Raw genomic sequence first — 21,067 nt, forward strand, 5'->3', positions numbered from 1 at the left:
CCGCTGACGGGAAGTGTAGTTCTGAGCAAGCTAAACGAAACTACACTAAGCCCGTTTGTTAGTCTGGGTTTAAATATCATGATAAAAAAGAGCGAAACGTTTTAACAACACTAAGCGACTGCTCCGTTTCCCAAGCAAACCATCTAATAGTTAAACAGTGCACAGAGATAGAAAATCAAAACTTTACCAAAGGGTTTGATAACTGTGTAAGCAGCTAGCTTAACATGCTAACGATACTGAAGTTGGTTCATTGTTGGTCTCCGACGTTGCGCGTTCGCCAGGGCTGCTTGTGAGTGGCGCTTTAAGACAGCAAGTTCGTGTAATTTCATTACTTTGAAGGACTCAAGGTTAGGTCTCGGTACATAATATTACAAAGAGTATGGTCAAGTTCTGATCCAAATGAAAAGTATTATATAACTTTTGTTGTGAGTTGGCGTTGTATTGAGAAATTGATTGATATCACGTTGTTGTGTTATTTTGTTACACAGACTATATCTTAAGTGAGATTATGATATTATAAATTGTAGCTTATTTATTTAAAAAAAAAAAGTGAAGCAGGTGCTTTGATGTTATAACAAACTCTAAATAAAACTCACAACAAATGAGTGACTGAGTTTAACCATTTTGTGCTGCACTGTCATGTAAAATTATATGATATTGAGCATCTGATAAAGTTATCTTAAAGCTCCTGTGAGGAGTTTTTTGCTGGTTATGAAACAGACTGAAATTAATTCTGATGCCTCTGTAGGACCTATAAAAGCAAACCAGACCATCAGCGACAAGACCGATGATTTCTATATAGTTATTTTTAATGCCTGAAACTACTAGTGGGGGGTAGGTGTCAGACGAAGTGATTAACTGCACGCTGCCTTTGTTTACATTTTACAGGGCAAAAATTTAAAGTGAGTGATACATACGATTTTTTGTTAAACACCACCACTTAAGCATGTACATGACAAAATCAGCAAAGAGATAAGAGGTACGGCTTTATCCACAGGGGGCGCCAAAATCGACACTAACCAAAAGTTCCTCACAGCAGCTTTAATAATAAGAAGTTGGGTTGATCAGTGTTATTTGCTTCAATTTTAATATCAAAAATAAATTTAAGTGCCAAGTCACACTGCCTACCTGAAGGTAGTTTTTTTTGTATTTTTATTATAGCAGCTTACAACACAATGAGCTTTGCTGCTAATAACCAATATAGTTATGCTCATGTTTATATATGATCTCACTTTAATTTATATTTTTGTAATCAACATTAATAAATTATTGTCTTTTTGCACACCTATATGAGTTTGCCACCAATATGTAAGTAGTTAAATACCTAAATATCCCAAAGGCTTAATTCAGCTTTATAAATTAGTGTTAGTAATTAGGAAAACCTAGTAGCTTAAAGTCAGTTGTAGCATTATTTTGTTAAACCGTTTTCATTTCAACTATTTCATGAAAATGTTTCACTGTTGTTGTTTTTCCCATATGCGTTTCTTAAAGAGAACCTTTGGCTCCTCGAGAGAAACCGTATCCTGTTTTTACTACGAATGCGAAACTAACTTCAGCTTCATCTCAATGCCTCAAGTCAGCTGCAGCACGAGGGTCTCTCATGTAGTCCAGTGTTTTACAATGTCCTCTCCTTATTTTACGCAAAGCCGGTCTGTTATCACTCGGAGTGGGATCCAAAATACTGGTTGCAAGGCAGCGGCCTCTCTCAGCTCCAAACTTACCAACAGACGGACGGATGTGGATTCAATTTCTTCCGTGGCGGTGAAAGTGGAAGAAGAGGAAGCGAGGATCTCTGTGCAAGGACCTTCCTCGGCTCCCTTATCAACGGGTACTGTTTACGTTAGGCTACTGTACTAGCTGAGCAACGGTACTCCGTACCACATACACCATATAGTATACACCATAACTCATTTAGCTAGCTCCTAGCAGACCACCCCGTGTGTGGTCCATGGAAGCTGTGGTAGTTTTCACTTGGTCACCCTTTGGTGTCTTGCATCTGTAAAGTGATTGGCTGTGAATCAACAGAGTACATCTGATCAAGGCACCCTGCCTTTAAGGCTGCTGCAGGCTACACATAAAGTCTAACCTAACCTAATCTTTAAGACGTAATGCAGGCTCAATGTGTCTTGCAGGGGTCATGAGATAAGCAAGCATCTTTCCACCAGATATGATAGCTTTTTCTTCAGACTTATAGTAGCCTACCTTTTAACAAGACTTGCAGTGCTGGGACTTGCGATGCAGGGTGATATAATTCTCATTCTCTCTCCCCTGTGTTCATTTAGGTCCTGAACTTCTCCCCCATGGCAAGCCTCATCCAAAATCAGAAACAGTCACTTTACCACTCTCTTCCCACAGTCGCAGGAGGAGACAGCTAAAAGTGGAGTATGACAAGGATGATGATGTTAAACAGATGAAGACAGAGCACTGGGAACCTCCCGACTGGAAGAAACAACTTGGAAACATTCGGGAGATGCGGAGTAGCCGTGATGCACCTGTAGATAACATGGGAGCAGAGAAATGCTACGACACAGAGGCTCCTGCACATGTGGGTGTGGTATGGATTTTTTAAAGTCTACTTAATTATAGTTTACATTATTAATTTTTGTTTCCTGTGTTGTACCTTCTGTTGGCATAGGTGAGACGCTTTCAGGTGTTGGTTTCTCTCATGCTGTCCAGTCAGACCAGGGACCAGGTGACAGCAGCAGCCATGCAGAAACTCAGAGCTCACGGCTGCACTGTAGAAAATATACTCGCCACTGATGATGAAACACTGGGAAAACTTATCTACCCTGTCGGCTTCTGGAGGGTAAAACAAAAGTCTTTTATGAAATATTTTATACTTTTCACCCTGCTTCTTTGATTGCTTTGGATCATTATTAAGTAGTTTCTCCCACCCGCCTTTGTGTAGACTAAGGTGAAATACTTAAAGCTGACATCAGCCATGCTGCAGAAAGAGTTTGGGGGGGACATCCCCAACACTGTGGAGGGGCTGGTCCGCCTGCCAGGAGTTGGACCTAAGATGGCTCACTTGGCTATGAACATCGCCTGGGACCAGGTGTCCGGCATTGGTGGGGACACACTACTAAAGAATGCACAGCGAGTTACAAATCCAAAAGAAACAATTGAATCAATTCTGCCATACAAATGTACATGAATTCACATAGTTAAAAACTGGACTGCAAGCTTCAGTCTGCCTCGGGCAATAGCCATTAAGGTTTCTTTGGCAGTACAGTTCGTGTTGCTTAAAGATATGTGGAGAAAACACATGTTTAGAGAGGTTAACATGTAATAACACCTAACTCCTGCACAATTAACTGTTCTTCAAAAATGCAAATTGCATATGTGTGTAAGACTTATTAATAGATTGTTATTGTTTAGGCGTGGACACACATGTACATCGCATCTCTAATAGACTGGGCTGGCTCAAGAAACCAACTAAAAACCCGGAGGAAACACGCAAAGCCCTGGAGGAGTGGTTACCCAGGTAACAGTATGTTTGATTCACTGCTGACCCGTACAGCCTGATTAACACAGATCAATAAATCTATTAAGATAAGAGTCGCCAAGATTGACCTAGAAACAGCACATCATTGGTAGATCCAAACAGATGAACATGTGTTGAACGACTCGTTTTGTCCATTTTTTTGACACGTCCCCATCAGCCTTTTTGCATCTTTGTTTTGACTTTATGGCCAGAAGGCTGCTTTGGGTCTCTCTCTCTGCTCTCATCAACCTAGTTTACAGCAACAAAAAACATAGTTAACTGCCTGACACCAAACAGGGGACTCGAGACTTGACACTATCTCTGAGGACAGAAATCCAAATTCAATGTTTGTTAGGCCTTGTTCAGACCTGTTACCAACATATCCGTTTAGTAGACAGCCTTAAGTACAGGTGTGAACACACCCAGGACGAATCGAGGACGCATTGAGATTCCATCACTCAGGCCACATTCAGTGTTGTGACCAAGTCACATAACACGGGACGATCCCGATCTGACGTGGGAGAGACAGTAAGAACTGTGATCCATGAGCAGTTTATCAGAGTTTATTATGATGCAGCAGTGACAGGTGATTCACAGAGGAGAGAAGCAGATGTAACACATACCTGTCTGTGTGTTTCTCAGCGGTGCGATCTGTCCTGTATATCCATGCACAGTCTCTATAAAGTATAAACTACCTCTACACATGCTGTATATCATAAGAGCTGTGAGCCGCAATCAGTTCATAATAGTTTATATGAATGCAGCGCAGTGAGGAAACAGATGTTTCATGACGTGGATCTGTGTGTTAATCATGCCAGTCTTTTTGTCTGGTTTTCACTGTCAACAGAGACTCCAGTCTGCTGTGTGCATGTATTGATGATAAACCAAACAAAAAAAGTTTTACATCACATCATCACTTTGTCTGTACTCAACCGCCCCCTCCTTCTGTGCCTATTCACAGCAGCTCTCCCCCTCTCTGTGCTGCCAGTCTGCATCACAGTTCCTTTTATTATATGATGTTTTTGAAAGTGTCTTGAAGGTGAATGAGGCTCTGTGTTCATTTGCATACACAGCGGGAAAGTGAGATCCAAACACAAGTGGTCACTGAAGACACATTTGAGAGGCTTGTCAATGCAAGGTGTGAACAGCTGTGCTGAGAGCTGTCCACTTGTGATCCGATCACTGAGGACACATGAAAATGCCAAATGTGAACAGGGCTTTAGAGCAGTAAAAAAAAAATAAAAAAATGATGGACATTTTAAGAAAATGTAAGGACAAAAGCAAAACCGCTGACTTACTTCTGCTGGTAAATTTCCTCGCAAAATGAAAATTTAAACGTCATACTATTATATAAAACTGGGGATAAACATTACTTTACAAACTACAGGCATGTTTCTTTACAATTCTCAAAAATAATGGAAAAAGTTGTAACAGCCAAGCTCAGACACTGCAACAATTTAAGGAGACAACACGATCTGGCGAGTACAAAAAGTAGTCTTATTTTTAAAAAATGTTAGAAAACTTAACATAATTTGTTATCAGTTATGTAGAGCGTGTGGATGCATAGATATGCGAAACAGAAGAAACAGAACTCGAGAAGACGAAACCTGTTGTCATCCTGCCGGCCCCATCAGAGAGCCAGAGAGAGAGAGAGAGATAGAAACAGATCTGGGGTCTTTATAAGGCAGAGCGCACTGGGCTCAGGTGCAGCTCATGCAGCTGACAAACCCTGTAACCAGGACACACCTCCCCTGCAACACAAAACAAAACAGCACCACACAGAGACACCCAGTGGCCAGGTGGAGGGGTCGTCACAAAGTCTTCATGAAAACACCAGACCACTTCATTTAGAAGCACACTTCGCTGACTGGCTGACAAGCCAGTATGAATTAAAGAAAGCATTTGAACATTGATCATTTTACTCAATAAAATGGAGAGGTATGACATCAGAAGAAACAGGCAACAGTTTGTAAGGATAGGTTTACACAAATCAACATGCATGAATATTGATTGTGGAGTTCCTCATGGCTGAATGTTAGGCCCAAATGTTTTTATTCTGTTCATAACTGATATATGCAGGGTATCAAACATTTCATTTATTTTATATGCAGAGATGCAAACATTTTTTGTTCTGGGGAGGATTTGCAGTTGCTTTTGTAAGTGATTACAGCAGAAATAACTAAAATAAAGTAATGGTCTGACTTAAATTATCATTAAATTAGAGAGTAAGTACGGAGCCCTTGACTTCAGGGGCTCCATAACAAACCTATAAAAACTCATACAACAATGAAGAGAAAGTGTATAACAATCTGTGGGGTGGATTTATGGATTAGTGTGGACCTTAAACTCACAAGCACAAGAAATTGTATCTAAAAAAAACAAATAGTTTTGATAGAGAATATTAGGAAGGTGGAAAGGTTGTGATAGCTGGTCTCTTTCTTTGCTATTGACACTGGGTGTATATTAGGGTTTGAAAAACAATTGAAAATGTCCTTAAAACTTTGGTACATTATAGTAAAAGTAGATGAGGGGTAGGAATACACAGTAGTACATAGTGTTATTTGTGAAATGCTGCTCCCACATGGCAAAGAAAAATCCCTTAATGCAGATGTTAATGGATCTTCTCTCACTTTGCGGCAGGGAGCTGTGGAGTGAAATCAACTGGCTGCTTGTGGGTTTCGGACAGCAGGTTTGCCTTCCCATCAACCCTCTCTGCTCTGTGTGTCTGAACCAGCACAGCTGTCCGTCTGCATTCAAGAACTCTCCTACAAAGAGGCCAAAAGCTGGATCCCCGGGTTCTTCAAGTCCAACCTCTTCCTTCAAAACAAAAACTGAACCTGAACAAGAATTAGCTGTAAAAGAAGAGAGGACGAAGACGGAGCCACTCTCCACGCTCGTTTCCCCCACCACACGGAGAGGGAAGCTAAAAAGCAAGGTTAAGCTCTAGTTGAGTTGTCAGAAGTTTTTTTCTGAGCTGTGACCAAATGTCAGACAAGAGGACTTAAATGCATACGCACAAACACTGAAAACAACTAAGCTAAACATTGATGGAAATATTGTTCAGCAGTGAGGATGTTTGTATTTTCATCACTGTTTTATATGACACTATTTTTAGGTAATGAGATACAATGTTTTTGTAATGTTAGTGCTTCATTCAAATAAATACAATATTTTTTCTCAAGCTGGATGTGAAGGTCGGGTCTAAGTTTGCCCTTTTATTCCAGTAGAGGGAGTTTGCATATTGAGGAAAATAAGAACATAACGTCTAAAAGAATGTGTTATCTCTTAGCATTTTTATATTCAAGCATTCATTGAATACTTTAACAGGAACATACAATGTACTCATGACTAAACAACATGACACAACATGCTTAAACAGAGAAAACATCTGATTTCCTTTATGTTGCGCCTCTGAACAGGATAAGCGGTATACGTAATGGATGGATGGAAGAACCCAAGACTCATTCACTTTAAACACAGCTTCTATCCAGAAAACCATGATAGAGTTTCTGCACTCTTTCTTACTGCTTAAATACCATAGCTTGAACACAGTAGACAAAATCACATGCAAAGTGTTTGTTTCCATTGTTTTCTTCAATATTTTGTAACTTAGAAGCATAACTATAAAAGAAAATATTCTGTTAAATAATATCTACGCACATTATAACATACATTTTAGGCAGAGCTACTACTTCTTTACTCACAGAATAGCCTAATAGGTGTGTAATCAGGAATCAGGTGTAACAAAGGTGTAATTAATAACAATAACAACTTCATCTCTAAGGTGTGTCTCTTATAGTGCTTGGTATTTCACGTTGGCTGGCTGCCATGGCTTACACTCTAATAAAAACAGAGCTATCCTTAATGTTCTTAGTTACACCTGTATTTGTCTCGCAACAGAAACATTTAAACCCCTTTTACACAAGCGTCCCTTTAATGATCTGCAGTTTAGATACCTACAGGATAGAGAGCGGATAAGGAAGCTTTCCGCTCTCAGGTCAGTCTGAGTTCCAATTCCAACACCCGAGGGAAACTCTGCTGTTCTTGGGGAGCTGTGACAGAAGCTAATGTCCTTGCTATTACACTTAACGTCAGACGCTCTATACACGCAAACAGCCGTGATTCACTTTGCAGGTTTTCGGCCAGCAGATCGAGGCTGCGCTGCTGTCGTCAGGTGCACGCTGAAGGGGACGTAGAGGCATCTGTTGTTGACGCCTCTTCAGTCTCGCGCTGGGTCGGGCACCAGGACACACGCCCAGCTGGAAATGAGTATTAAGTGTTACGTGCGTGGAACAGCCTTCTAATCTCTGATCTCTTGGATTACTCCTCCGATGGACGGGACCTGGCCCCGTCCGTAGTTTTTGGCCACTATTTTACGCACGCTGTAGTCTATGTTTTGCGCGCTTACATTTGCGCTCCTGGCACTCGCATAATGGATTAAACCCTCATTAGTATTAACCTAGCTGTTTTGTGCTCTCTAAACAATTGTGGATTATTAATGGACTCGCATCATGCTAAATGATGATGATCTTTTGGTCACTGAGGCGCGCAGCGGCACGTTGGATTAAGAGCCAGGGACTTTCCACCGCTCTTGGACCAAGCACCTGTGTATTCTCCTGAGACACTTTGACCTGTTTTCCCACTATTGACACGCTGGGATGGAGAGCGAGCTGAGACCCAGGCTCTGTTTCCTGACCAAAGGGGAGCGCGGCTATGGGTTTCACCTGCACGGTGAGCGGAACAGAGGCGGACAGTACATCCGCAAAGTGGAGCCCGGCTCCTCGGCTGACATGGCCGGGCTGCGACCAGGAGACCGGGTGGTGGAGGTGAACGGGGAGAATGTGGAGAATGAAAACCACCACCAAGTGAGTTTTGGCTCATTAAATACATTTGTTAAAATCACAGACAAGTGCTTGCATGTTAGATCAGACGCAGGAGAGGCTGATAGACTCTGAGGTACAAACAATGACTTCTATACCTGTTGGACCACTTTTCCATTGCCTGAGGTGAAGGAGGAGGGGGGGCTACTAAAATGGGTCAATGTGATCCTTGTGCAATGGGAATCACTGGTTGTCTTTGTCGTGCTTCAGTTGTGTCAGGTGCAGACCAACAAGCACCAAGTGACTGGACGCTAATCATTTCAATTAGTCTTAAGCTCTCTGTCCTCTTCTCTCCTCTCTGCAGGTGGTGAACCGAATCCGTGAGGTGCCCCATCGCACCAGGCTGCTGGTGGTGGACAAAGACACAGATGATTTCCTCCACAGCCGTGGCCTGGCCTGCACTGAGGACCAGGCCATGGAGATGGGAACCCTCTCCCCGCGCCCCTCGCCTGGACCCACTCCCTCTACCTCTCCCCTACCCAGAGAGAACTCACCCCTGTCACCCAAACCCAACCACACACTCTCTCTCTTTCACCCTCCTGCTGATGACGTGCCCACAAACACGATCCAACAAGGCAAAGTCAAGAGATCCTCAGTGACATCAAGTACAGCCACAGACACAGAGGTAAGGGATGACATTAATACATCAGACCCTTGTTTCTGCTCGCTCACAAAACTAGCAAAGTGTTTATTTTTATTTATCAGAAAAGGGAAAGTCCAAATCTTTCATGTTACCTAGCAAAAACCTCAAGTTCATCGTGGTACAGATACAGGTTTTACTAGGTAGGTTTAACTACTGCACGCTGCCTTTGTTTGCATTTTCCAGGGCAGAAATTTAAAGTGACTGATACATATGACTTGTTAAAAACCACCACTTCAGCATGAACAAGACAAAATCAGCAAAGAGATAAGAGGTACGGCTTTGTCCACAGGGGTCACCAGAATCAACTCAAACCAAACGTTCCTCACAGGAGCTTTAAGATAACAGCCGTGTGAATGCAAGTGCAGGTTGGCTGCCTTTAAAGAATATTTTCTGTAATTATTTGGGGGATAAAATGTATTCCATTCAACCTATTCAGCGTGATGTCCGAGACAGAGATACATTCCTGCAATGTGAGCAAAAACAATCCCCTTTTCTCCCGTCACAATTAGGCTGTAAAGGCCGATGCAGACCATGCATGTTAAAAGAGAATCTGCAGGTATCAAAAAAGTTAACGGCTAATACTAACATTTAAAAAAAGCACTGCAATTACGGCAGGTTAAAGTGATTTCTCACCTTGTTGCCAACACGATGGAACAGTGAGTTTTAGTGTCCTGTCCTGTGCTTTATTATTGTCTGGACCCATTGTTATATCTGTTTACGAGCCACTGCAGCTTGTAATTGGTGTGAACATATAAAACGAGTACTGTATGTAAAGAGCGCTGCCTCTTTTACATACTGAATGTTACCACCTCACACAGGGAGTTTCTTCACACCTGACTGCAGACATCAGAGACCAAAGCCCATTCAAATGGCAGCAGGGATTGAATCTGACACTTCAACATGAGTTACATTTTCATCACTTATCTAAACTTGCTAACTTTTATATTGGTTTGACAAAGCAGGCTTTTAGTGTCAGCTGGGAAGAGAAGTACAAAGCAGACATGGGAGGGATCAGATTTGAAGATAGCGATGTTACACAATCAAACCCTTTGCATAGGCATTGTTATCTTTCTGTGTGGTTTATTTTGGGCACACAATCTAAAACTCGTCTACTGAGGGATCTCACCAATCTCTGACCTTAAATCTATAAAAGCGATTGAGTTTGAAACAGTTCTGCTATCAAAGCTTTATTAAAGTACACATCATAAACACAAACTCCAAACAAATTTCAGAATCAGCAAGTCTGACATGGCAAAAAGAAAACATTAAAAAATTACCATATGAGCCAGCCAGACTCACCCTGACGTGTTTTAATGTCAGCCCGGCTGCAGAAAGCAGGACGTTTCTGTTCGAGACTGAGCTCAGTGTTTGGGCTACAAACATGCCAAAGTGCCGTCTGTTTAGCTGGAGGCAGGGTAAATACAGGCTGCCCCTTGGCTGGCCATCACAGCTGACTTTTTCAGTTTTGGTTACAGGTTCAGATCAAACAACATAATATGCAATAGCAACAACACTTGCACAGCAAATAATCTATTACATCATAACCAACTGTCACTCCAAATATGATCAGACAACCTTAAATCCAAAATTTACCGCATGAGAAGTATGAGAAAGTAAGAGTCGGCCCCTCTACGTGGGACAAGAGAATTAGGTCGGTATACATTTTTAAATGATTTCCACAGTTAGGGAGCAGAAATGGTCTGAGCTTTCAAACATTCATATCCATTATCTTCATTACTGCTTATCCTGTTCAGGGTTGTGGGGGATAGGAGTCTTTCCCAGCTGTCATTGGGCGAGAGGCGGGGTACAGCCTGAACTGATGGCCAGTCAATCACAGGGCTGACACACAGAGACAGACGACCTTTCACACCTAAGGGCAATTTTAGAGTCACCAATGAACCTTATGAGCATGTCTTTGGACTGTGGGAGGAAGCCGGATATATACATACATACATATATGTATGTGTATATATATATATATATATATACATATATACATATATATATATATATATATATATGTATATATATATATATATATATATATTACATTGAGTAATAAAAGCAATCTCAAGTTTTCCCCCTTTTTTTATTCTAAACAACAAAACAGCGGCTTTAAAAAAACATATATATGGCAGTTATTGAGTTTTATGTTTAATTTGCCCAACAAGAAAACCACTATGACCAATTCTCTGCGCTTATTAATCATAGAAAAGACACTCAGCCTTTATTAACACACAAAAACTCTCTCTCTCTCTATCATGTCTCCACTTATATATCACTCATCTTGTGACATTCACACTGCAGCACATGTAAATACAGACACACTTTCATTGTCGCATGATGTTATTTTGGCAGCAGGCATCCATAAACAGCAGTTTTATGTAACCGCTGTGTTGGCCACTATCACAGCCATGCAACACAGTCAGGATAAGTCACACACACCTCACTCATTCACAGACACACACACAGACACACACACACAAATAAAACAAACTCACTTATAAGGCAATGAATGCTGTCTCTATCTGTGTCTGTTATTATCAGACATTACAATTAAACCCGTCATGTAACATCTTAAATTGGCAATCAAAATTGCCACCACTCCAAAGAGACTGCTTCAAATTACAGTTAAAAAAAACTAAAATCTAAAGATTTTAGATGTATTTATAATCACATTGAACTAAAACGATCAGCAAACTCAGACATGAATAAAACTGGACATTTTGGCATTTTTGATTGAAATTTGTTTCAAAGAATTATGTAAGACCTAAACTGCCTTCTGATGAGTGGACTTGCTTCTGCAATGTCTCGAATATCATGTCCACAACTTGCAAAAAGAAAAAACGAGTAGATATTTTCCAGGTCAGTGAAGTGTGTAGCCTGTGTGTGTGTCAATTAATTTGGGCGACGTGATAAATATAGTAAACAGGCCAGCAAGATTAAAGACGATCTTTAAAACCAGTGGGAGACATGGTGACCGGTAACCACAGCGACCTGATCTGACCTGACCTGAGGCAGTGGAGATCTGGAGCCAAAATGTGCTGTTGCATTGCAACGGCTCACAGGGATCTACACTGATTGCTACACTGATCGATGTATTATCATTCATATACACCCTCTATACTTTTTCTGTAAGTGTGTTCGTGTGTAACAAGTCTGTGGTTGACGGAGCACAAAGGACAGAGAAATATGTCCGATAGGCCTGAGGTCAGCTCACTCCTGAGGAAGCAGTCACAGCAGTATTTTTAGACAGTTACGATCCTGGCTTCCCCTCAGGACAGGTAGTAGTGCTTGGTCCTGGCAGAGAACACACACACACACACACACACACGCACACGCACACATCCAGCGAGTATCTGGTAGTAAATGCACATGTCCGGTCAGAAGGTGAGTCATGCACTGTGTCAACTCTTGTCGTTGGTCATTAGGCTTTTAATCTTAATGTCTCTCAGCCAGATCCACTTAGCCCCCCTCTGCTCAGCCCGGAGACTATCGGCTCATCCTGGCAGCCACTTTCTCCTGCTTAGCTTATCGTGCAGACACGCTAATATAAAAAAGTTACCTGTTAATTATAAAGACACCAGCAGTAAATCTGACATCAAAATTTAAATATTAATAAGAAGATGTGCCGAAATCTGCAATTATTCCAACTCAGTATGCAAAACAAAATACAACACAATCAAGTCTATAATAACATTGTTCATGTTTCACTCTTATGAAGATAAGATAATGAAAGAATTGTTATCTGTGCAGTAACTTCTGCTCTTGTGTAGCTTGCTATGTTCTTTTTTGTCGGCACTTAGTCACAAAGCTGTGGATTTCAACTTTGTTATTTTTGCTTCATTTTATGGTAAAAGGGTAAAACACTCATCCTGGCTCAGTCCGAAACAGGATCACCACTACAGACCTGTAAAAGATCATCATTTATAGGACCGACCATCGTTTCTGTAAATCGTATCAGCTTTAAGTTAGTTTTTATATTTGCCATTATTTTTAAAGTGCGTGCTATGAAGTTATATTTTTGAATTCTTTGAAGATGTTGCTTCTATTTTGTTCTCTTTGGAGCCTCTAATGGCTATAAACAGGAATTGTAGGAGTACACATCCCAATTTAACCACGGTCGGCTCCCTTTGTCACTCTTGATTTTCCTTGCTGACGGTCTCTTTCCTTTTTAGACTGTTTGCCTTCATCTGAGCGTCCAATTTGTTTCTTTTTCTTTAGATTTTCACTTATTGTTGAAGTTGTATCTGTAGTTATCGATCTTGTCTTTGTTTGTTCAGCCATAGTAGATTACTGTTTACTCGCAACACTTGCAGAGACCGGAAAAGCAGCCGCTTAGCTCCGCCTACCCTCTCTGACAGACCAACCACTGCTGGCAGATGGAAAACATGTCACTAACTGGACGCCCCTTGTGATTTTTTTCCGCAAATGTCGCAAAAGACACCTAGTCTGTAATAATACTATATACTGCAAATGCAAAGGCTTTAGTTCATCTGTGGGCCATAGACTCAATCACCATTGCGTTACCTCATTCGGCGAAAGATAGTGACTTAACAGACATTTATTTAAATAAAAATCTAAGAGATTGATATAGATTTTAATAGTGCTTCTACTAAACTGGTAACTACATGTCTATATTTGTGTACTATGGACAACATTTGAATTGATTCTTCTCCAATATCCTGTTTTGGTTTTTTTTAAACTCTCACCCTGGATGTTGCTCTTGTCTTATTACCTATTATAGCTGCAGCCCTCACCAGAGGGGACAGTTGAGCTCCTTCCCCGTCTGTGTCATATGGTGAAGGGGGAGCACGGCTACGGCTTCAACCTCCACAGTGATAAGACAAAGAGGGGACAGTTTGTGCGTTCAGTGGACCCTGGCTCAGCTGCTGAGAGTTCAGACATCAGGCCGGGAGACAGACTAGTGAAGGTACCTCCAAAACACACACTCTCACACATTATAATAAATGGGGCAGAAGCACCAATTCAGAATATTTACAAGTAGACTTGAAGCATTGCCCTTGTCAGAGGTTATTTTTAGGGAATAATTCATTGGGTAAACAATGGCACCACTCCAGATATAAATAAGGTCTGTGCACTGATTTGAGTGTGATTGGATTAGGGGGGGGTTAGCTGGACTCAGGGTTTGAGTGGGTGAAAGAGGAAAGTGTTATTTAAATGGGGAAAGGGAGAAAAGATGACATGGGATAATCCTGAATGGAGGTGCTGGTGTTGTTCATGTTCGCAGGCATTAAAGTTCTGTATTAGGGTCGCAGATATGTGCTTCCATTTCCCATTGTATCAGATGAATGGTTGATCCTGTGTAAAGGAAACGTGAAGGCAAGAATTCATACAAATATAGTAGCTTCAACTCCAGTCACAGACTTCACAGACACACTGTACCTTCTGCTTGTGTTGTTGCTACTTCCTGATTCTTCTATGTGTCTCGTTGGGTCTCTCAAATATTGTGTCTACATATGTTTTCTCCTCTACAGCCTCACTTTCTGTCTTTGCTCTTATTTATCCTTTGCACTGTATCAGGTGAATGGAGTGAGCATAGAGGGCCTGAGGCACTCAGAGGTGGTGGCACTCATTAGAGCAGGAGGGGAAGAAGTGCGCCTCCTAGTGGTTGACCAGGAGACTGACGAGCTCTTCCGCAGACTGGGGATAGCACCCACCTCCAGCCATGACAAAGGTCAAAATGTACACAGACACACACACTAACACAACTCTCTCTACTCTCCTGACAGCATGTCTCAAGTGTTTCTGTTTGCTATCTTACAGAGGTTTATGTGGATGAATCAGCCACAGACAGCAGCCCACCTACGCCCTCTGCCATCACAGAACTCCCTGCCACAGATCCACCAATCATAAACGTGACGCTGACAGACTCCCCAATCACAAATACATCTCCAAAATCCCGGACCAATGGGAGTTCAGCATCTCAGTCCTCAAGAAGTTCCACCACCCAATCAGAGATCAGCAGCTCAGATATGAGCATCCAGGTGAAAGAGCAGACATAAGATAAACATTAATATAAAAACCAAAACAGTAATAATGAGCGTGTTCATAAAACATATACGTTTGGGTGTATTGTAGGTCCCTGATGAAGATGACAGGCGTGTTTCGGATCCTTTCTCGGACAGTGGCCTGCGATTGAGTCCCACAGCTGCTGAGGCTAAAAAGGTCCTCGCCAGCCGCAATAAAAAGAGAGCACCTCCTATGGACTGGAGCAAAAGACAAGAGATCTTCAGTAACTTCTGATCCTGGAATATAGTGGTGGATTTGAACAAAGTACAGTGCTTTTTCTCAAGTACTGTGCTTAAGTACCTGTTCGACTTGCTCGTGCTTTACTTGAGTATTTCCACTTCATGCAACTATATACTTCTAATCTACTACATTTCAAGGGTAAATAATGTTGTCTTTATGACAACATGTAACCAACAGCCTTTGTCCCGATTAACTTTTTAGATTAAATACTTTTTTACATTTCTGTCCAGGAACAACCGTGTTTTAGCTGGAAAAACAGGGCTGTTTTTCAGAATCCATGAAAAGTTGACTTTTAAAGGGGGGGGGCTATATCTGTAATGCCTGTGGAGTAGCTTAGCATCATTTACACTACTCGGTCAGCTCTGTCCCTTTAAGAAACCCCGTCCCTATAAGCCCACTTTCTTCTGATTGGCCAGCTCTCCGAAGCCTGATGAGGAGCGTGTAGAAAAAACTGTGTGAAACCTGGCGTTCACAGCAGCCTGCAGACTGAGCTGAGAAGGATTACTCCAACATACTTTTACCTACAGATCCGAAACTTCACCCACGTTTAGTCTGAACATCCAGCACTGTAACATTATATATACGTCTTAAAATGTGACAAAGCATAATACCCCCTCTTTAAGAAAATGTATCTCTCACAGTACGGCAACAGTAAAAGCGAATCATGATCTTATATAGAATATAATGCAACAGTTTATAAAGTAGTTGAAATTAGCACAACCTCAAACAACTAATGCAATAAAATGCACACACACATTGATGCACCAGTTAAATTAATTCCAATACACTATTATAATAGTAATACTAAATGATAGTCTGTGCTGTGTACAACTGCAGTGTGTGATATCTAATTGTCTTACTTTACAGTATCTACAGAACAAAGTCATTTGAGTATGTCAGATATCTTACAACACGCTGCATTTAACAATGCCATTAATGTCTGGCCGACAATGTATTGAGAGACTAATCCATGCAAACGGTGCCTGGTCAGTGCACAGTGTTTCTCTCGATTTAAATAATTGTCATTTTAGAGTCATGAGTAGTCACTGTAAGTCTATGACAGCCTATATGCACTCTGATTTTTGTCCGTATTTGCTGTAGATATACTTTTCTGTTGTAACCTTGACAACTTTGTTTGTCTTCATAATAGTTGCATGTGTTTTCAACTTACAACCAGCTCACTTTGAGTTCTGAAGTACTTTATATAGTTGTATAGTTTTAGTAGACTTTATATTAACCTTTAATGTAGCGAACACCTTTGAATGTAAATATAGAAGAAATGGGAGGGGATAAGCAATCAAATGGATGATGTTGGATCACCTCAGTGCTTCTCTTAAATGTCAAATGGAATTCTGTAAAGGAAAATATTTAAAACACAGAGGGACACTGGAAAGATTAAAAAAAAAACATTGGACCCTCTGATGTCTTGTAGCTAGTCTGTTTTTGAGGAATTTTCTGTGCTTGGTTGAAACTCCATACAATGTGAAATAAACATTCAGAATGTGTAAATGCCACAATGTCAGTTATCAGTACACTATGGGGTTTTTTTAAGGAATTCCAGAGTTGTTATATGTAAGGGATAATGTAAAGTGAGCAGGTTGTTATCACGGAATGGAAACCCGACAGGATGAGCAGGCCCCTGATGCAAAGCGAACGGGACCGCAGGAATCAGCGCAGCACCTGATTGAGATTTTCTATCTCGTCTATGTCAGAGTCTGTTGACATTTTCTTTTCCTTTCATGGTCTTTAATCACGGCCGAATCACATACTGTGTTCCCTTTAGTGTTTGCTTTACTGCCGTCTTCAGTTTTGTAGATCTCTCAGTCCTAGCCAACAGTTTTTGCATCTTTAACCTTTATTGCTTTCTCTCTGCTGTTTTGTCTCTTTTGTTTTTGTTCCCAATGTAAAAGGACCAATGTCCTTTACCAGCAAATTGATATAATTACAGTTAGTCCTCCGGATTGTGTGATTAGAGCCGCATCCCTAGCAATGGTCTGTTCTTCATAGCAACGCTCTGTTGTTGAGAAATAACAGACCTCGTAATGCTGTAGTTAACCAATCTGAATCAAGTATCAAGGTCAAGGTATCTTTATTTGTCTCCCGTGGGAGAAATTTGTCTCGTTTGTGTTAAAGTATTTAACACAGCCGTGTAATAACTGTTTGAACCAGTATTTAACTACAATTTACGATCAGCTGCAGCACTATTCTCTTACCCTCGTCTTAGGTCCCTTTAAACTGCCTTTATATTCTACATTCACCCAAGAAAAGAGCAGATACTGCAGCTTTCTGGACCTTTCTTATCTTATTCTTTATCTACGTATGTTGGCAGATCTAAAAAACAATGTAAAGCTATAGGATCATGTGTGACAAATGTAAATAAACTGTTCTGGCATAGCCTTAGCCAACCACAACAGAGAAGTACTTGTCATTAGTAGTCCCTACAACATGCATCAAATGTACCTCAACATTCTAGAGCATGCCATCACTAAGTGTAATGCCTAGGATGTAATACAAGGACAATGAAAGAGATTGTCAAGTGTGAGTAAACTGTTGCATCATAGCTATAGCCGACCACAGCACAGAAGTACTTGTCATTAGTAGTCCCGATAGCAGGGGTCATCAACTAGATTTGTCCAAGGGCCAGATTTTTTCTAAGCAGACACTGTGCGGGCCAGTACGGAAGCCCGTTTCTGCCACTTGGATGGAAAAAAAAAAATTGCCTTAGCATCTCAATATTTTTGTACTTATTTTCTCAACATTTTGACTTAGCATCTCAATATTTCGACTTAGTATCTCAATATTTTGACGTATTTTCTCAATATTTTGACTTAGTATCTCAATATTTTGACTTATTTTCTCAACAGAGTAAAAGTCTGGATTACATTCTTCTGTTCTGCCTTTATTTCTTTCTCAGGCCTTCATTCATTCCTCACCAGGATGATCCAGAGCAGGGAAGCAGCACGCTTTCATCTGCAGTGGAGCAGAGTAGCCATTAAGGATCAATATCTCTGAAGAAGCAGTGTGCAGGTCCCCTGGTACCTGTGTGTAACTTGACCTAATTCTGTTTCTGTTGGATGTACAATGTAGAATGAAAGAAAGATACAAAAAAACACTGTCACCTGACTTCACCCTCAACACATGCCTCATGGAAAGATCGTGGATAGCATTCTTGCTTTTGCTGAGACGAGGCCTTCAGCATCCAATTACTTCACTCCTTTAAATTCCTTCACAGGAATGCCTTTTCTCTCCTTCTGTCTGTGTAGGACGTAATTTCAGCTGTCAGCGCTGCATAGAATGTTTTCGAGTTTCTAAAGTTACCCGTGCCCCTTCCTTTCTATCACTCTTATTTGCGTGCCTAACGCCATCAGACTGCTCTGGGCTGAAACAGATGTGAGAAACAGTCTCAGGGTTTCTGTAGTTTAACAGGTTGTGAAGCCATCTCAGGGCGAAATGAACTCTCTGAATACTCATTCATCCAAATCTGATATTCCTATGGCTGTTGGCCACCGTGTTGTGATGAGCCCCTGTGAGGGAAACTCTCTCCTTCATACTTAATACTTACTTCTGACCTAAATTCTTCTTAGTGTGTAATCACAGTATGGTCTGAGCTGATCCATCATTGTCATTCAGACAGTTTAAGGGGCAAATGAGAACTTAAAGGTAATCTAACAAGGAAAGTTTCTGTTTGTTCATTTGTCTGCCTCATTTCACCCTTTTTAAAAATACTTATATTGAATACAAACAAATGTGTGGAAGCACTGAGGCAAGGACATACACAATTTGATGTTTTGTTTCTATTGTAGAACAGTTACATCCAGCCCTGTGATTGACTGACGATCAGTCCAGGGTGTACCCCCGCCTCTCGTCCAATGACGATAATGGATGAACCGTTTAATCTCTTCTAACAATCAGTCCCATTGTTTTATATTGACACCTATAACTAATGCATGTGGTTAACCCTCTATGGTACGCATTATGATGCCAGTTGGGAAAAAAATGTTGGAGTGTTTTTTTGTCATAAAATAGACCAAATAAACATAATCTAAAGAAATTTCCAAAAAAACATTTTTGGGGGTACTTTTTGGGGTGTGTTGCCTTGAGGCAACACTGTACCATAATGGTAAGTAATGAAAAAATAGTTATTGTTTCAAATTTGAACAAAATGTATTTAAAAACACATGGAAAATACTCAATAGCTACAAGAGGTTACAATGCATGCCATTTGAAATGTAAAAACATTAAAAAATAACTCTTTTCATAAGATTGCATGTTTGAATGTTGCCTGCAAAACTGTACCATTGTGGAACAACCTATTGGAATGAATGTGTCGAAGAGTCTAAGCATATTTCATCTCACTTTACATGAACCATTTAACAAAATAACTATCATAACCTTCTGCAAAATAAGACAGTTATGTCAAATCCCACTGTTGGATAATTGGCGCTTCATTTGAATGCTTGTTTTCAGTTTCATGAGTGTCTGTCAGTCTCCTGTGTATAAAGAAATATAAAAAATATAAGCATGTGCTCTGCAAAGAAGACTCAAAAAGTTCACTGTAATACTAGACTATAGCCTACAGTAATAGCCTGAACTTTACTTTACTACGTCAAATTTATCTAGGTTAAATTGTAGAGATAAAAAGAAAATGATGATGACTGGTATGCTTTTGAACAGTATATATACCTAAATATGCAATACTAAAAGGTCATGGTGAAGCCATAATGGTACGGTGTTGCCTCAAGGCAACATTTGCATTTTAACAAGTTTCCATTACTTAATTAGCAAATATAGTACATTAAACTATTAGAAATTAAGCTCCACTCATCTATGATTGTGAATCAATTTTTTTCCACACTGAAAAAGGCCAGGAGAAGACTTTTTCAGACCATTTTGTGAAGAGAAATGGCTGAGCTGATCCTTGTGAGAAAGTCTGCAAAAAAGGAATTCAGCATGGCCTCCAGAGAGTCATGTGACAAATTCAAACCATGCTATTGGTTCCTTATGGTCCTAGCTCTTTTTCAAAGTATTGCATCGTAACTGGGGATGTGTTGTGCGAGTGTAAAAGGCCAAAAATGGGTATGTTGCCTAGAGGCAACATCGTACCATAATCTGCATTAGGTTGTCCTCATTCTCACAACAATGCTAATAAAGCTGTGCATTATTAACATATTTGCACCCCTGTTCATTTCAGTTCACGCGCTTTATTCTTTATTGTCCTACAACAGAACTATTTATAGCAGCAATACATTTAAAAGGATAACATATCAATCAGATGGCACATATTAGACCTTTGATTTGATGTTTTTCATAATTTCCAAGCAGTTACATAATGTGAACATCACTGCTGATTCTCTGTGAAGACCTACACTCAGTGATAACAAACAGAATCCCAAAATCTGAGATTAATTGTTGTTTTATTAAAATTATATTTACATGTAATGACACAAAAGAAAAGAGTTTCAGAGTCACATTATTTTATCTCAGAGTCAATTTAGAGAAATCAACCCCACAGCAGCCTGTACAGCATCCTTACAGCAGGAAGAGAAGGGAGCCACTTAAGGTGCTGTGGTTATCTAAACTGTCATATAGAGAAAAGCCTGATGGGAGAACCAGGTGAATTTCATCTCCTGCCATCAGCTCCAAGATAACAGAGTTAGTGAAGTGTTCCACACCTGCTTCTTCTTTATACTCAACGTTATAAATAATCCTTTGGTAATTCTTGTACATATATACTCCCATATTACCTACTTTAGTGCCACACAGAGTGAACTGTAAGTAGTAGACCCC

General features: G+C 40.5%; 2 protein-coding genes across 3 annotated transcripts; both read left to right on the forward strand.

Annotated features, from left to right (window-relative positions):
• The first annotated feature begins 1,552 nt into the window (after positions 1-1,552).
• Positions 1,553-6,665, forward strand: nthl1 (nth-like DNA glycosylase 1). 2 transcript variants are annotated; one of them, XM_069666292.1, is made up of 6 exons: positions 1,553-1,828; positions 2,283-2,545; positions 2,636-2,806; positions 2,909-3,068; positions 3,379-3,484; positions 6,125-6,665. In XM_069666292.1, the coding sequence occupies exons 1-6, from the start codon at positions 1,567-1,569 to the stop codon at positions 6,429-6,431; spliced, it is 1,269 nt and encodes a 422-aa protein (XP_069522393.1). In that variant the 5' UTR covers positions 1,553-1,566; the 3' UTR covers positions 6,432-6,665. The 2 variants fall into 2 exon arrangements, with proteins under 2 accessions (XP_069522393.1, XP_069522394.1); XM_069666293.1 differs by having other exon boundaries at positions 3,413-3,484; positions 6,125-6,286.
• Positions 6,666-7,761: 1,096 nt separating this feature from the next.
• LOC138594750 (Na(+)/H(+) exchange regulatory cofactor NHE-RF2) lies at positions 7,762-17,350 on the forward strand. The gene is made up of 6 exons (XM_069665963.1): positions 7,762-8,349; positions 8,669-8,989; positions 13,755-13,940; positions 14,552-14,705; positions 14,795-15,015; positions 15,110-17,350. The coding sequence occupies exons 1-6, from the start codon at positions 8,143-8,145 to the stop codon at positions 15,272-15,274; spliced, it is 1,254 nt and encodes a 417-aa protein (XP_069522064.1). The 5' UTR covers positions 7,762-8,142; the 3' UTR covers positions 15,275-17,350.
• Positions 17,351-21,067: the final 3,717 nt, after the last annotated feature.

This window comes from Semicossyphus pulcher, unplaced genomic scaffold (assembly GCF_022749685.1).
Source record: "Semicossyphus pulcher isolate SPU_LCO1_2020_fin unplaced genomic scaffold, fSemPul1.0.p SCAF_17, whole genome shotgun sequence".
NCBI classification, from domain to species: domain Eukaryota; kingdom Metazoa; phylum Chordata; class Actinopteri; order Labriformes; family Labridae; genus Semicossyphus; species Semicossyphus pulcher.